Raw genomic sequence first — 16,866 nt, forward strand, 5'->3', positions numbered from 1 at the left:
TGTACATTAGCTTGGTTCTTTTTTTTTTTTTTTTTAATGGGTTAGTTTGTCTCCAATTTTTTTTTTTGGGTTACAAAAGTGCTGTGCTCTAGTTTTTCTAAGTAAACATTTGGTCATGTACGTTAGAATTAAATTTTCACTTCAATTTGAAGTTTAATTTTCATATTTAAGAAATTGGTTCTTTTTTCTCACTAAACATTAATATATTTTCAAATGATATTCAAACACAACTTCAATTTGTAGATACCTATTTTTCAAACTTAACTTCAAATATATATTATTTTAAATATCACCTAATTCATGTCCAAATGCTTATTTAATATCCATTCTATTTTATATTAAATTATAATATCTAATGCTATATGATAAGTATTAATATTAATTTCTGTCGAGAAAAGTGGTCAAATACAATTTGAGCATACAAATAGTATCTGACTATCTGTTAATTGTGAAATAATATTTAATTTAAGAACTTAACACTTTGAAGAATATAACTCTAATTCTTAACCTGCAATTTCTACGTATATCACTAAAATAAACGGGTTTTCGTATCGCCTATCAAGAAAGTTGTGTCTGTTAAAGGTGCAAATATATCTCTCAATTTTGCTATTTAGAGCAGATATACTTCCGTTAAAAAAGTGGTGTATATATACCCTGTCATTACAAAATGGTGCAATTATACTCATGCCCTTACACAAATAGTGCAAATATACTATTTTTGCTAACATGATTTTAAAAAAAAAAATATCATTTAGCTTATTTTTTAATTAAAAAAATGTCATGCGGCTTTAAAAAAGAAAGGAAAAAAAAAGGCTACCCATTTTTTGAGTAGACATATTTTTCTAATGTTACATGGTAATTTTTTTTCTGGTGGGTCTGGTCTGGTTAGTTTTAAAAAAATATCTTTGTGGCTTTAAAAAAAATAAGTCTACCCATTTTTTTAAACGAACCTGACCCGAACCACTAGAAAAAAATATTATCACGTGGCTTTAGAAAAATATGTCTACTTAAAAAAAAGTGGGTAGACTTTTTTTTAAAGCCAAATGGTATTTTTTTAATTAAAAAATAAACTAAATGATTTTAAAAAAAAAAAAATCCGTTAGCAAAAAGGGTATATTTGCACCGTTTTGTAATGGCAGGGGTATATTTACACCACTTTTATAACGGGCATATATCTGCTCTAAATCGTAAAGTTGAGAGGTATATTTGCACCTTTTCTCTTGTTTCAATAATAATACTTTATATTTTACTAAAATATAGGAATATGTTGCTAGAATTAGAGTAAAATCCATTCTCTTTCTTCCAAACACACCCTCCTCTCCCAGATAATGTTAGTTAAAGTTCACATTATTGTTTGTCCATAATCTAAGGAGATGGGGAGATTGATGTTGACGTCGCACATCGTATTGGGGTGGGGTGGGCGAAATCGAGGCTCGCCTCTGGGTACTGTGCAATAAGAGTGTTGCCAAGGCTTAAAGGTAAGTTCTATAGAGTGGTGGTTAGACCAGAACTTTTGTATGGGGCAGAGTGTTGACCAGTCAGGAATGCCCATGTTCAGAAGATGAATGTGGCGGAGATGAGGATGCTTCTATGGATGTATGGACATACCAGGAGGGATAGAATTAAGAATGAAGTTATACAGGATAAGGTGGGGATTGCCTCTGTGGCGGACAAGATGAGGAAAACGAGGCTGATACGGTTCGAACATGTGAAGAGGAGGTACGAGGATGCGCCAGTGAGGAGGTTAGTTATAGCAGGAGTTAGGAGAGGTAGAAGTAGGCTGAAGAAGCATTGGGGGAGGTGATTAGACAGCACATGGCAGAGCTCCAATTGACTGAGAATATGACCTTGGATAGGAGGGTGTGGAGGTCGAGGATTATGGTAGATGGTTAGTAGGTAATAGAGTCGTTATCGTATGATTTAGGGTGGTCGCATAGTTTCTTTTTCGCTAATGTGTATTGATATATGTTACTACATTTATTTTGTACATTTTGCTGTCCCTTTTTTCTTTCCAACGTTTCTGCATCGATAACATTTCTTTTGAGCCGAGGGTTTATCCGAAACAACCTCTCTATCCTGTAAAGGTAGAGGTAAGGTCTGCGTACATCTTACCCTCCCTAGACCCCGCTGGTGGGATTACACTGGGTATGTTGTTGTAACGTTAATGTCTGTTTACTCATTTTGTTTCCATAACGCATTGTTTGGTCCTGAAGGAGGTTTGATGCTTTTGAATCAATTGTATTAATTTCACTACCACTTGCGGTATGCTCTAACACGTGGCAACTTCCTTTCTCCTACATTAAAATAAGGGAAAAGGGTCAAAAATACCCCTGAACTATTCGAAATAGGTCACTTATACCCTCCGTTAATTTTTTGCGTCAAAAATACCCTCGCCGTTACGTACGAGGCCACAAATACCCCTCTGGTTAACGGCCTTCCACTGAATCCGATGTGGCAGTGCCACTTGGAAAAAATTATCCACGCGGACGGCCACATCAGCCTTTTGAATAGTTCGGGGCTTTTACCCCTCCCTCCCTCTCCCCCCCCCCCCCCCCCCCCGCCCAAAAAAAAAATTTTAACAAAAGTTTTGAATTTTTTTTCTTTTTTCACGCCCACCCCTCACTACCCCTTCCCCGCCACCCCACCCCACCCCCCCCCCCCCCAAAAAAATACATAACTTCTTTTCAAGAAATTTTTTTTGAGGTGCGGGGGTGGTGCAAAAAATAAAAAACAAAAACTTATTTTTAAAACAAAATTAATTTTTTTCGGTGGGTGAGGAGAGTAAGAAACCAAAAAAAAAAACTAAACTTCTCTTGAAAAAAAATTATTTTTTTCTTGTGGGGGGGGGGGGGAGGTGTGCAAAAAACCAAAAAACAAAAACTTTTCAAAACTTTTTTTTTTTTAAAACCAAATTTTTCTTGAAAATAAGTTATGATTTTTTATTTTTTTTGGTTTCTTACTCCACCCACCCACCAAAAAAATTAATTTTGTTTTAAAAAAAAAGTTTTTGTTTTTGATTTTTTGCACCACCCACCACCCAAAAAAAAATCTTGAATAGAAGTTATGTATTTTTTGGGTGGGTGGGTAATTTGAGGGGTGGGAGGACGAGGGGGGATTGGTGTAAAAACAAAAAAAAAAAATATCAAAAATTTCAATTTTTTTTGGGGGTTGGGGGGGCGGGGGGGGAGGGTGGCGGCTGGTGAAAAAAAATATATATATCAAAACTTTTTTTAATGGCGGGAGGAGAGAGGGAGGGGGGGGGGGGGGGGAGGGGTGGCTGATGAAAAAAGAAAAAAATTCGGCTTTTTTTTTTTTTTGGGAGGGGGGGGTTTGTGGGGTGGGGTTTCAAAAATACCCCTGAACTATTCAAAAGGCTGATGTGGCCGTCCACGTGGATAATTTTTTCCACGTCGCACTGCCACATCGGATTCAGTGGAAGGCCATAATTTTTTCCACGTGGCACTGCCACATCGGATTCAGTGGAAGGCCATTAACCAGAGCAGTATTTGTGGCCTCATCTGGTAACGGCGAGGGTATTTTTGACCCTAAAAATTAACGGAGGGTATAAGTGACCTATTTCGAATAGTTCAGGGGTATTTTTGACCCTTTTCCCTTAAAACAATAACAAAACTGAACAGAGTCCACATAACAAATATCAAACCTCCGTTCCCTCCAGAAAAGAATTCTTAGCAATTAATCACTATTTGCAAATTTATTTTTCCTGTGCTTTTTGCTCATGATTTTCGTTGCTTGGGAGCCTCATTCGCGTTACGATTTGTTTCATTGTTACAATGCATAACATTCCAGATCAGATTGGCACATTTTCTCATTTTTGAACTAGTTTTCAAATGCAGGCACACCACCATCTATTGGTTAACCCCATTGTACCGGCTACCAATACTCTTTCCCTCATAAGTTACGAAGAAAGTTATAGATTAGATTCTTCCATTCAAATCGAAACGACAGTCTGGATTGTGCTCACACTGAGAGCATCTAAAGAGCAAAGCTTGTTTTCAGGTTTTTTTTTTTTTTTTTTCATGTAGGGGGGTGGGGTCTTAATTCCAACATACTTCAAGGTAACAAATATGAATTTCACAGATGAACAAAAGTTCCAGTACAATAACTAGATCAAAAACTGTTGTTCACAAACTCAAGATAGCTAATAGGCTGTTACATGCTTGAAAATATTTTGGCAAAAAGAGGGCAACTTAAGATCTTGGTTTCTCTTTCTTCTCCTTGAAGAGAGCAAGGAGAGAGACACCAGAAACCTTCACAACCTTGAACCTGACACCAGGAATATCTCCCACGGCGTGTCCCTTACGACCAAATCCAGCGATCAACACCTCATCCTGCAATGTGTCAAGGTCAGCAACAAGAAAACTGACGAAATTCGGGTATGTTGAAAAAAAGAGATAGAAGAAAGCAAAGGGTATACATTTTCTTCAATGTAGTTCAAACAACCATCATTGGGAACAAAGGCAGCAATCTTCTTCCCATTTTTGATGAGTTGAACCCTAGCACATTTACGAATAGCAGAATTCGGCTGCTTAGCTTCAATACCTCTGCACAAAACGTTCCAGCAAGTTTGTACGTTAGAGCCACAAGTGCTATAAATCTGCATGGCTTAGGGTACAATGTAAGAATAAACAGAGTAAAGCGAACCTACATCTTCTCAAGCACAATGCCTTTGGCATGGGATGACCCAGCAAATGGCTTCTTCCATTCATTCCCAAGATGGGACTTCTTGTAGGACTTGTCAGCCCACCTTTGCCTTCTGCGGTGGGACTTCAGCTTGCGTCCAGCTCCCATACCACGTGTCTTCCTGCAAAATGTTTAACCCATAAATATATAGCTTACACAAGCATGGCTACACATTCTCCCCTTCAACTAGCACATTCTAAAGTATACAGAGCACTGCAAATATTACTTGATGCTATACCATGACGAATCACAGGATTCTAAAATGAACTAATCATACAATACAACACAAATATAATCTTAATGGGCAATGATCTTCCCCCTCAACCACAAAATCTGTTACTTAATATCTTAGAGCCCATTCTTCACAGCTTATCAAAAGAATTTTGGCAGAATACATTGGATCCTCCTAGACTTGATCCGTTTTATTCAGTGAAAAAAAATATGAGACAAATGTTGGGATGGAGAAAATGAAGGGAAATGGTTGATTTTACCATTTTTTTTATTGTTAAATTTATATGATGTGATATATTTACTCTCTCACACGTCCACACATAGTTTGAATCTACTTTTTATGCCAGGTGGCTGTTAACGGGTTCAAATTATTGAAATTCCAATTTGGGGGGTTTTGGGGGTGGGGGGTGGGGGGGGGGGTGGTTTGCAATTAGGCCAACATAACGTTCAGGCATGCACCAAATAGAATGCTTCAAGTTCAGAGGTGGTCCCAATATATTCTGCCAAGAGTTTTAGGACCGTTTGGGTTGAGGCATGATAATTAATGAGGGATTTTTATTAACAAATTTCATATAGGGCCACTATCTCGTGAACATTATCATTTGATAAGTATCTAACAGAAAACATGTAAGATAAAGTAAAATAGGAATAGAGAGAAGCATGTAGAAATTATTATTAGTTAATCTCACTCAAGTTGTATATATCATAGAGCTAAGAATGCTTTGTAGGGTGCAAAATTGATCCCAAAAGTCACAAGGCTTACTAGACAATTTAATAGATAATGTAAATTTATATTATGAATCATATAAAGGAGGCCAGAGCCTAAAAAAGGTTTTTTTTTATTGATTATTTGGTAATTATTAATACCAATTTCAGTAATTTTTTCAAGCAAATCAACCAAAAAGGATTGTTAAATTGAGACAAACCAAACTGGGCTTGTCTCAAATTGGCGAACGACTTACAGCCATCCCACTCCAAACGGACGTTTGGTCTGTCAGCCCCATCATTTAAAAAAAAAAAAAAAAAAAAAAAGGAAAACTACATAATTGTCCATTAAAGCAAAGTATTTACCCGAACATGCCCATCTACTTTGCTTTGCTGCCACCCAAAATAATTACACGAAGTGTCCATTCCTCCCTTTTTCGGCCGGACATCAGCTTCAGTCAATGCTGATGTCAGCTTTTTTGAATAAGACGAAAAAAGGCTGAAAGGTTGAAGTTAGCGCGGGTAATTACTTTGGCTGCGCATCAACTAAAATGGGCAAGCTCGGGTAAATACTTAGCATTTTATGGCCATTACGTAGTTTTCCCCAAAAAAACTAATTGCAAATCACAGCCAACTAATTAGAATTCTTTTAAACTAAATTACTAGTCGTGTTGCAGCCAACAACTTGCAATTCATTTTTTTTGAATTTGGCACGTAGTATCTTGGGCAACAATTTGCCCTTGATTTTTGTCTTCCTCCATCAGCCACTGCATTGAGAAGCAGTAGCCATTTTTTCAGTTCTCTGCCAACTCTCAATTCGCTCTTAATCGGGCTATACAACAACAACAACATACCCAGTGTAATCCCACAAGTGGGGTCTAGGGAGGGTCAGATGTACGCAGACCTTACCTCTAACTTTATGGGGTAGAGAGGTTGTTTCCGATAGACCCTAGGTTCAAAAGAAACGTAGTCAAACTATTCTTTTTAACTCACTCTAAAATTATTCTTTTAAAAAATTTTGGTCCCTTTGTTGTGGCTCATTAGTCCAAAACTCAATTTTTTGTCCGATTTTGGAGCAATTTCTTCATTCAAAGCTTTTTGGCAAAAAAGCTATTTTGAGGTATTTTTTCTAACCCATTTTTTTTTTTTGCACATATAATATTGTTTAGTTATTGTAGATATACCACATCTGAATAATTTTAGCTTTTTTTACTGTAAATTTTTATTTATTTTTATTTTCGCTCTATTGTTGCGTTAGATTTTGTACTCTTTTGACATTTAATGTCAAGTTACTACAATTCTTCTTCTTTAATCTATATCATTTCATTTTATGGCATATAACTTTTTATTAGTTATTTTTTAAAAAAATTGACATTTCAAAAGTTTTAGGAGTTCCAAATTTTCGCTCACAAAACTTCAACTATATTTTCATGTCCAGACACAACTCCAACTTACAAATACCCTTTTCAACTTCAACTTCAAATCCCACTTTTTTGTCAAATCTCACCATCTCATGCACAAACACCTACTTAATTTAATGTTTTGATGATGTACTCATAAAGGTATTTAAGGAAAATTTAAAATGGAAACAATATTAACCTACTGTAGCCATGGAATAAGTTAGCAAAACCCTATATATATTTGCGATATATATAGAGTTTTGCTAACCTACTACATGAGTCAAGTAGATTAGCACTCTACCCACCTTTTTATTTCCTTAAATGCCCTTGCTATTTCTTGCCAACTCAGCAAACATAGGGACCTTTTCTGTCATTTCATGATGTGCTTCACGTTGACACATCCAATGAACTATGTATATTATACATGTATCCATTACACTGTCAATTTAATTCTTGTGACTGTTGGGGTGGATTTTGGTATTCTTAGCCCTATGAATGATATGTGAATGAGAACATCTACCAACAATCTCTAACCGTGGTGTCTGGGCAAGCTTGCGCGCACCTCAACTAATTTTAAGGGTTACGTGCTAACTCTGCCAAGGCTAGGACAGACCGGAGAAAGTCACCTAGTGTTTCTGTCTCCGCAGGGTTTTGTCAATCTCTACATTTTTTTTTATATATTTTGTTATTTTATAACGTTATTCAGATTTCTCCAAGTGATATTTTATTTGAATCCAGTTTTCTTTATTCCTTTCTGTATCAAAAATCATCGCGATGGATGTGAAATCCATATTGACTCCTAGCTCACTCTAAACATTTCATGCCATCCTTTTTCCACATAAAAATGCATTAAGCCACATAGGAAAAAAAGCAATTTAATCTGCCAAGTTTTAGTCCCTGCACAGATCTATAGTACTTAAACACTCTCCGTAACTACAACTACAAATTACAATAAAAAAGCGGCCGGTGCGCTAAGGCTTCCCGCTATCGTGGGATCCGAGGGAAGAGTAGACACGAGGTCTCATTGTATCAGCCAGTAACCTTACCTCGCATTTACTGCAGAAATTTATTTCGGCTCGAATCAGAATCAAAATGGAAAAACACATACCCCATGTTTGCTGAGTAACAGAGGACTCCAACGTCAGGGTGTTGTTTTGAAATGTTATGGTGATGAGAAGAGGCAATAGCAGTGTAAATTAAACCCTAAACCATGTATAAAAGAGTTATGGGTTTGGGCTGCTTCAGATGGAAGTTGGGCTCTAAGAATGTATTGGGCCGTATGCTTAGGCCCAGAATCTCTGGTTTCTATGATCGGCTGATTTATGCAAATATTGCCCTCAGAACTGATAAAGAATTAGATTACCGTCTAATTCGACCATGGTTAAACGTTTTCTCATAAGGTTTTTCCTTTGCTCAAGAGGGATTTATAGACTATGATCTAAAAGGTCCACAAATTGCAGGAGAAATAAAACGAGGGTTTATGATAGTCCTAAAATTAAGTTATAGAGTGAAAGAGCAATAATCTAATTTTAATATCAAACTAGTGATACTACATTTTTTTTTATGACAAGGGAACCTGCAACTGCTATCATTGGATCCGCACAAGATAAACCCACTCCTATGCATTTCCCTGCAAACCAAGTGATACTACATTTTGAATTGCGACGCAATGACGATTGATTTACTATCTATGAGACAATAAATTATTAATCTTTATGGGAGGTAGCAGGTACTTCATGGAGTTAATCGAGGTGTGCGCAAGCTGATCTGGACACCACAGCTATAAAAAAAATTATGATAGTCACGATGTTTTCAGTGGCAGACGGGTGAATAACGCGTAAGTTAACCCGTGGGAAGGAACGATTTTGGAAACGACCGCTAATACCCCGTAGCCGAGGAGCAAAGGAGGAATCCGCGAGGAGGGGCTCGCGTCCGATTAGCTAGGCGGTGAGGCAATAGTTTACCAAGGCGATGATCGATGGGCGGTCCGAGAGGATGATGACCTGCTAATTTGGGGGACCGAGACACGGCGGACTCCTCATGTGCACAAAGGTGCAAATATACCCCTCAACTTTGCGATTTGGAGCAGATATACCCCTCGTTACAAAAGTGGTGTATATATACCCCTGCCGTTACAAAATGGTGCAAATATACCCTTTTCGCTATGGTTTTAAAAAAAAAAAAAAATCATTTAGGTCATTTTTTAATTAAAAAATGCCACGTGACTTTAAAAAAATATCTATCCATTTTTTTTTAGTAGAATACTTTTCTAAAGCGATATAGTAATTTTTTTACGATGGGTCGGGTCTGGTTCTTTTAAAAAATGGGTAGACTTATTTTTTTAAAGTCACGGAGATAATTTTTTTAAATGAACCATACCCGACACACCAGAAAAAAAATTACCATGGCTTTGGAAAAATATGTCTACTCAAAACAAAATAGGTAGACTTTTTTAAAAGTCACGTGACATTTTTCTAATTAAAAAATAACCTAAATAATTTTTAAAAAAAACTCCCGTCAGCGAAAAGGGTATATTTACACCATTTTGTAACGGCCGGGGCATATTTGCACCATTTTGTAACTGCAGGGGTATATATATACCACTTTTGTAACGAGGGGTATATCTGCTTTAAATTACAAAGTTGAGGGGTATATTTGCACTAATTTGTAACGGCAGGGGTATATATACACCACTTTTGTAACGAGAGGTATATCTGCTCTAAATTGCAAAGTTAATGGTTATATTTTCACCTTTTGCCCTAGTCATATTTAATTTGTCCATTCCTCTTGTTTAAATAAAGACAATATAATATCAAAAACACAGAGAGTGGTTGACATTAGAATGGAAACTCTGTCGAATGATTCTACTCCTCTTTTCTACTTCCATAAGTTCATTCGATTCTCCTCCTAAAGTTATAGTAATTTATAAGCTAGCATATTGTGCATGTAATGTGATGTTTTAGATGAAATATTGTTGATATTTACATGAAATGTTGATAGATTTCTAATTAATCTCGGGTTTATCTTTAAAACAACCTCCTTACATGTCAAGGTAGGGGTAAGGTTTGCGTGCGATCTACCTCCCCAGACCCACTTATGGGATTACACTAGGTACGGAGTTGTTGTATTAGTTCTTTTGAGTTTTTAACTTGCGTCCAACAATTTATCATAATTCACAGCTCAAACACTTAATTATCGACATGAAAATAAATATATTGCCATAATTATTTCTTGTTACTGTTGTCTGTTGAAGGTTAAAAACATATACACACAACAACACTGGACGAGTTCATTGTGCGCAGATAGATCCATTTCTACCTTTACTCATGTTTCTTTGCTTCGTTATATTTGCAGAATTTGTTCAAAATACCAGAGTAGACCAGCTACCATAAAAACTGAAAATTGTAACCAAAAGAAATTACAACACTTAATATCTCCTCAGGGAACCTACGAGTATTGGCGATTGAGATCATACAGTGTTCTTAATTTCAAATAGCTATACAAAAATCTTCTACAAGATTCATAAGGTGTGTAGTAAAATTTATTAACAAAAAACTGGAAATGTAAACTAGACTATTATTATCAGACAAATCAAACAGTGATTATTCAAAAGCAACCTGCAAAGATATGTTTCTACTTCTGGCCTTTTTTCAATAAAACACCAATCTTTTTCAACATGTTGCCATTCTTCTTCTTGGGCGAGTCATCATCTGTATCTTCAGATAATGGAGAATCCACATATTTCCCGTTGTTTCCTGATGAAAGTATAGCTGCAGCTGCCTCAGCAGCTTTCCTCCATTGATCCGATTGCACTTTTAACCTCCTCAATTCCGCTTCCATCTCCGAGTTGGCATTCTGTGCTGCATCCAATTGCTCGGTGACACGTGCTGCCTTTCTGATACTATTATCCGCTTCCTCAGTCAAATGACCTAACTTCATCAAGGCCTCTTTTTCTGCAATTCTTGCGGCTTCTGCCAAGGCAAGAGTTTCATCGTTCACTTTGCAACCCTCGGTTTCCCTCATCTTCATTTCTGACTTCAGCGTCTCGTTTTCCTCCTTAATATTCTGCAGTTCCATCTCTTTGTCGAATAAACGCGCCCTCATATCTGCCAAAGTTGACTCTGATTCCCTCACTACAACTATAGCATCCTTATTTTCGTCTGAAATGTTCCGTAGCGTAGCTTCTTTGCTCATTAATTTCTCCTTTAACTCTTCCAGGTCGACTTTTGCAGCGTCTAACTTTGCCTCCCATTCAGCCTCTTTTCGAATTGATTCAGATTTTGATTGTTCAACTAGCTCATAAGCACTTCTAATCTGCAAAGTGCTCTGGATATATTCTTCCTGATATCTTGTCTCTGAAACCTCCAATGCAGCTCTTAGTTGACTTACCTCAACTTGTAGATTACTAAGCTCAGTTTTGAGTTCCTCGGCTTCTAAATTAGCTCCGTTTTCTTGTGCAGAGTTCGTGCTTTCAATACCTTGATGAGCGCTTTGGAGTTCGCTGACAAGTTCCTCCAATGTAGCTACTCGATTGATAGATTGTTCTAGCTCCAACGACAAGGACCTGCAAGGAGGGGTGACAAAATTAGCCCATGAAAACATGACCCGTCCAACCCGTTCAAGTTTGGTTTTCTCAGCCGAGCTCATTTCAATAAAAAATTGAGCTGATATGTAGCCCAAATTGAGCCATAGAAACCTTGTCGAAATCTATTCGAAACTGATGTAACCATCCGATGCGGATAAGTTCTAATCGTATATTATTTGATATATTATTTATAGACATAATAAAGAGAAAAAAAATACTAGGTACTTATAAAATTACAGAAGAGCAAAGAAAGAAATTAAAACTTAGTAAGAATTGGACAGGTTGGATTATGACTCGCTTTTTAGCCCATTTTAGCACAACTCATTTGAACCCAACTAACTTTTGGATGGGTCATTAACCCGCCTATTTATTAACTCAGCCTATTTTGACCCGCCCATTTGACACCCTTACCTGCAAGCCTCCATTGCTTTCAGACCTTCAGAACGTAGAGCATCCTCGGTCATCTTCGCCGCTTCCAGCTGCATCTGTGCTTTACTCACTTCTTCAAGCGCGCAAGCCTCGGATTCTTTGCTATCGTTTAGCTGGTTTTTCATTTGTTCGACCAAAGTAAGTGTTTCCGTTAGTTCTCCCCTTAGGCTTTGAATCTCCGCATTAGCTGATTCAGCATGGCGAGCTTGTTTGGCTTCAGAATCAGCCACTCTATCCAGCTGAATTTTAAGCTTCTGGATTTCATTCATTGCAGAAGCCAAAGCAGCAGAGTTGAATTCATTCTGCTTTTGGACAGCCTCAAGTTCGGATTCCCATGCTCGATCTCGATCCTGTGAGAGCTTGCGCAGCTCCAGGATCCGAGCTTCTTCAGAATCTGAGAGTTCGAGTAGTTGTTTCTCGGACTCCTCAAGCTGATCTGACATGGCTTTTAGCTGCTTCTTAGCTTCCTCAGCCTCTAGTTGAGCCCGTCTCTTTAATGATTCGGATGAATTGAGCTGATCCTTTACCTTCTTCAGCTCTTCTTGAAGTTGAGCAAACTGAGTTTCCAAGTCAGAATCTCTGGTTGGATTCTTCTTCTGTTTTACAAACATGAGCAATGAGCACAGTAATAACATTTGTTTATAGCCTATAATAAGAATAGAAAGATAATTCTGTAGATTTTGGAATTTTAAGTTCTATAAATGGAATAAGTTTGATCATACAAGTTCCTTGAAACAGCTAGTCAGACACGAGACAGAAAAAAAAAAACACGAAGTAATAGAAAGAACAATTGATTTATAGCCTGTTCGGCCAAGCTTCCGGAATCTGCTTATTTTGGAAAGTGTTTTTTGTCAGAAGTGCTTCGTGAAAAAGTACTTTTGCAGAGTAGTAGTTTGTGTTTGACTAATCAATTTGAAAACATTTATGCAAGTAATAATAAAGTAACAATTTTGTGTTGGCAAATGTTCCAACAGTGCTTCTAGGAAAAAGTTACTTTTTCAACTTCTGAAAACTAATTCTTCTACCACTCAAAAGCACTAAATAAACATTTTTTCAAAAAAATAAATAAGCACTTTTAACTTCCCAGCTTAGCAAACAGGTTATTAGTGACACTACCATAAATCTTCCACAAACAAGAGAGAAAGAAAGCCAACTAAACAGTTTCAGTACTGAGACCTCCCATTCAGAAGTGCTAGAAAGACATGAAGACACCAAAAGTGAAGGTTTTTTACACTTGCAAGGAGAAGATAGCTGTATTAAAAGGTCATTTCGAGACAAACGAGTTAAAGCATAGATGAACATGTTAACTGCCAATTTATAGATGAGACAATGCAAGATTAATAGGACGAAAGTTTTAACTTAATTGACACATAGTTGATAGACTTGTCCTAGTTGCAGAAATTTTTGTAAACCTAAGTATTTAAGTTTCTTCTATACCTCTAATGCTGGACTTCGTGGAGAACGACGAACAACAACTTTGGGACTCCTCTCTTTTGGTGTCCTGGTTGGAGCATCTGATCCTGGAGTTTTGAGCTTTCGGGCTGTCTTTGGAGCTGTAGGAGACGTCCTTTGTGGCACCTCCACCGTAACATTCCTTCAGCCAAAAACACGTACGAAGGTCAATGAGATAGTCAAACAACTAATATGTTACAGAAGTTTATATGTTAAATTGTCAAAAATAATAAATAACAAGCAATACGAGAGAGACTGAATCAAAGTCTTTTCTACTTTCTCCTCTTCTTCTAGAGAATCTCTTAATTGTTCCAGAGCAACTAGAAAGAGATTCTTTAACTAGAAAGATATTGGTTCAGATGTAGGATGCCTATCCAGAAGTTTTCGCAACTCAATTTTTGTGATAAGTATCAAACTCTTTTGTTCTAATCAGTTCCTCCTTTCAGTGTCAGTCTCAATAGTAATTCTTTTCCGAGATAGCATAAGCTGAGCTGCAAAATTTTCAAATAATAGCAGATGAATGGTGCGCATATTACTGTTACAAACATTGCTCTGAGGGCTCGTTTGACTTGAGGTATGAGAGAAAATAAATCTTAATACATAAGTCATAACTCTAGTCTCTACATTACTTCGAGGCATTTGGTTCCCATTTTTGTTTCAGATATAGATAATAACTACACGACTTTATATTATTAAAGATGAGGTATGACTCATCGACAAACAGCATCGCAACAATTTTAGAAGCTAAAGGTAGGAAAGAATGAACAGCTAAGGGAGAAGTGAAACTAAGAGTCCATAGTTGATAAATATTTATCTTTTTCACTCTTCAATTGATAAATTGATATTCATATGTTAAATAGGAACAACCCAATGGATTCAAATCACATGGAAGAAGGTGGAGAAGGTAAAAAACATGGGATGGCTTTTGAATTACATGTAAAAAGAAGATCAATAAATGCAGAGTAGGATGCTCAAGGACTACTGAAAAGATCTGATTAAATTAGAAGTACCTGGATTTTGGTGTCTGCATATTAATCTCCTCTCAGAAACACCTGAAATAGTTCAGAAGATTCTTTGGTTTAGAAAGAAATTTGATTAAAATGTGCATATGCAAAAGTACAAAACTACAGAAAAAACAATGGTACATGATGGATTTGCAAATTGCAATCTACATCCAAATTAGAAACCAAATTAAGTAACACACACCATCCCTTCAAAGGAACTCCATATAGAAATCAACCTCCACTACCACCAACCAAACCTAAAATACAAGAGAAAGAAGCCAAAACAGAAAAAGAAAAAAGAAAAAAGAAAAAAATGCAAAGAAAGTTTTAAAAATAATTGTCATTATGTAGCCATATCTATCCAATTCTTTTTCCTTTACTTCATTTCTACTCTTCTGCTTATACTGTATAGCAATAACACTTTGGGACAACATCATGCCTAAGAAAATGACACTAAAATACACATAGAAAATGACATTAGGAACCATAATCATAACAACAAATACAAGTGTGTCTCAATTACAAGTAAGTTGGGTTCGGCTATATGAATCCTCACTGTCTAGGTTGCTCATTTAAGCTCATCTAAGACATTTGAAATGAAAACTTTGGAAAGTGCCTAATTAACATAGTAATCACTAATGACTTTATGGGACACAAACGCATAAAATGATACACAACTGGAGAATCTTCTTTGAATTTTTTTTTTTCCAGTTTCTAATCCATTAACAGATCTGATAAAAGGAACCCCACTACAAGGGAGTTGATCTTAAAGGAAAAACATGTCCTGCAACCAATAGAATAATGTTATGTATCCTCTGTATAGTATTTAGAAACAAACCCAAAAGCATTAACAAATAAACGGAAAAAAAGTAAGTATGAAACGGGAAAAAAAATTCACAAGTTCATTTTCATTCTTAATCATAGGTCTCGTGTCCAGACTTGAGTATGGAAAAAAATCTTGTTACAGGAGGCGGCTTAACTTAAATTAATACGCGACGCGAATCCGAATTAATGCCAATACTTATTGCAGGCAACAAAAAAAGAAAACAAGAAGAAACCTACATGTTAAACCAACTAAAAATATCCTCAAAGATTGAAGCTTTATTCTAAAGAAACCGACTCACATTCAAAAAAAAAAAAAAAAAAGACACCAACCTACATGAGAAATGAATGCTCTGAGCAACAACTAGTACACCAAACACATGAATTCAGATGGAAAAACATAACCATTATAAATGAGCAGAACCAACATATCTCTAAAGACAATAAATGAACAGTTTTTGACTGACCAGAAATATCCCGTCCAGTACTGAAAATCAAGTTTGCTAGTGGAAAAAAAATAATCAGCAGCCTCTATTATTCAAAAAAAAAAAAAAAGAATAAGAACCAACTCCAAGAAACTGAAGAAGAATAGAAAAGAACTACTACTATATAGAGGTAGCTGATTTTGCAGTTTCCCAATCACTATCCTTTCTGTTTTTTCACTAAACTTCTATGTACGTTCTGTTTTTTGTCAGTGAATATAGAAAGTGAAAAGATTGGAGTAATAGGAAACAGATTGAAAAGGAAAGTACAGATATGGATAAATTAATTAATGCCCACACGAGCTTGACCACGTTCTATTGGATGTTGTGGGACTTACGTGTTTTTTTTTTTCACCCTATTGTCCGTGACTTCACGTGGGGTTTATCAGATTCGAATTGTGATCGGATAAATTTCACATTGTGTGACAAACATCCCTTTAACAAAAAGTTATTCTACAGGAGGCTCAACCATAGATCTTTGGTTAAGGACGACGGAATATCATTTCCTTCACAACCCTTGTAGGACCAATAAGATTTTTTTTTTTTTTTGGTTTTTTACCCAGTGTTGGCCGATTAAATGCTGATTCGTGCCGGAAAATCTCACATTGGGGGATAAAACACTCTTTAATAAAGGTGACTCCTTACTCAGAGGGACTCGAATCCGAAACCTCTAGTTAAAGATGCCGGAATACTTGTCGCTCCATTTGTTGGTGGGGCCCAAGGTTAGTGAATGATACCTCTCAAGTTACCGAACCAAAGCACTGAATTGGATGGATTTAACTTGTTTTTTAGTTAAATGAAAGTGACAACTCTACTAATCGGTTTCAACTCTACTAATCGGTTTTCTGTTTTTGTACTTTCTATTGTTTTTTATGTTTTAATTTTGTTTTATATATCTTTTGTGCTCGAAGTGAATGAGGAATAAATCTTTTTTTTCTTCCTTTCGGGTGGTTGTAGAAATGATAATAATGGAGTAATATAGGAAATTCTTCTCCAACATGGACTATAGAGTATATATGGGGAAAGATAAAGGCATATATCGGGACTGGCATCAT

At 36.5% G+C, this 16,866-nt stretch overlaps 2 protein-coding genes across 4 annotated transcripts; both read right to left on the minus strand.

Moving 5' to 3' along the window:
- Positions 1-4,070: 4,070 nt before the first annotated feature.
- LOC132049690 (small ribosomal subunit protein uS12) lies at positions 4,071-8,301 on the minus strand. Its single transcript, XM_059440593.1, has 4 exons — positions 8,146-8,301; positions 4,667-4,822; positions 4,436-4,562; positions 4,071-4,349 (listed from the first exon to the last, which is right to left on the minus strand). Exons 1-4 carry the CDS (start codon positions 8,148-8,150, stop codon positions 4,209-4,211), a joined length of 429 nt encoding a protein of 142 aa, XP_059296576.1. The 5' UTR covers positions 8,151-8,301; the 3' UTR covers positions 4,071-4,208.
- Positions 8,302-10,470: 2,169 nt separating this feature from the next.
- LOC132049691 (interactor of constitutive active ROPs 2, chloroplastic-like) lies at positions 10,471-16,035 on the minus strand. Of its 3 annotated transcripts, none has more exons than XM_059440594.1 (5): positions 15,797-16,035; positions 14,514-14,555; positions 13,489-13,645; positions 12,034-12,647; positions 10,471-11,601 (listed from the first exon to the last, which is right to left on the minus strand). In XM_059440594.1, exons 2-5 carry the CDS (start codon positions 14,531-14,533, stop codon positions 10,671-10,673), a joined length of 1,722 nt encoding a protein of 573 aa, XP_059296577.1. In that variant the 5' UTR covers positions 14,534-14,555; positions 15,797-16,035; the 3' UTR covers positions 10,471-10,670. The 3 variants fall into 3 exon arrangements, with proteins under 3 accessions (XP_059296577.1, XP_059296579.1, XP_059296578.1); XM_059440596.1 differs by lacking the exon at positions 15,797-16,035 and adding an exon at positions 15,663-15,681; XM_059440595.1 differs by lacking the exon at positions 15,797-16,035 and adding an exon at positions 14,710-15,354.
- Positions 16,036-16,866: the final 831 nt, after the last annotated feature.

The sequence above is a fragment of the Lycium ferocissimum genome, chromosome 3, assembly GCF_029784015.1.
Source record: "Lycium ferocissimum isolate CSIRO_LF1 chromosome 3, AGI_CSIRO_Lferr_CH_V1, whole genome shotgun sequence".
Classification (NCBI taxonomy): domain Eukaryota; kingdom Viridiplantae; phylum Streptophyta; class Magnoliopsida; order Solanales; family Solanaceae; genus Lycium; species Lycium ferocissimum.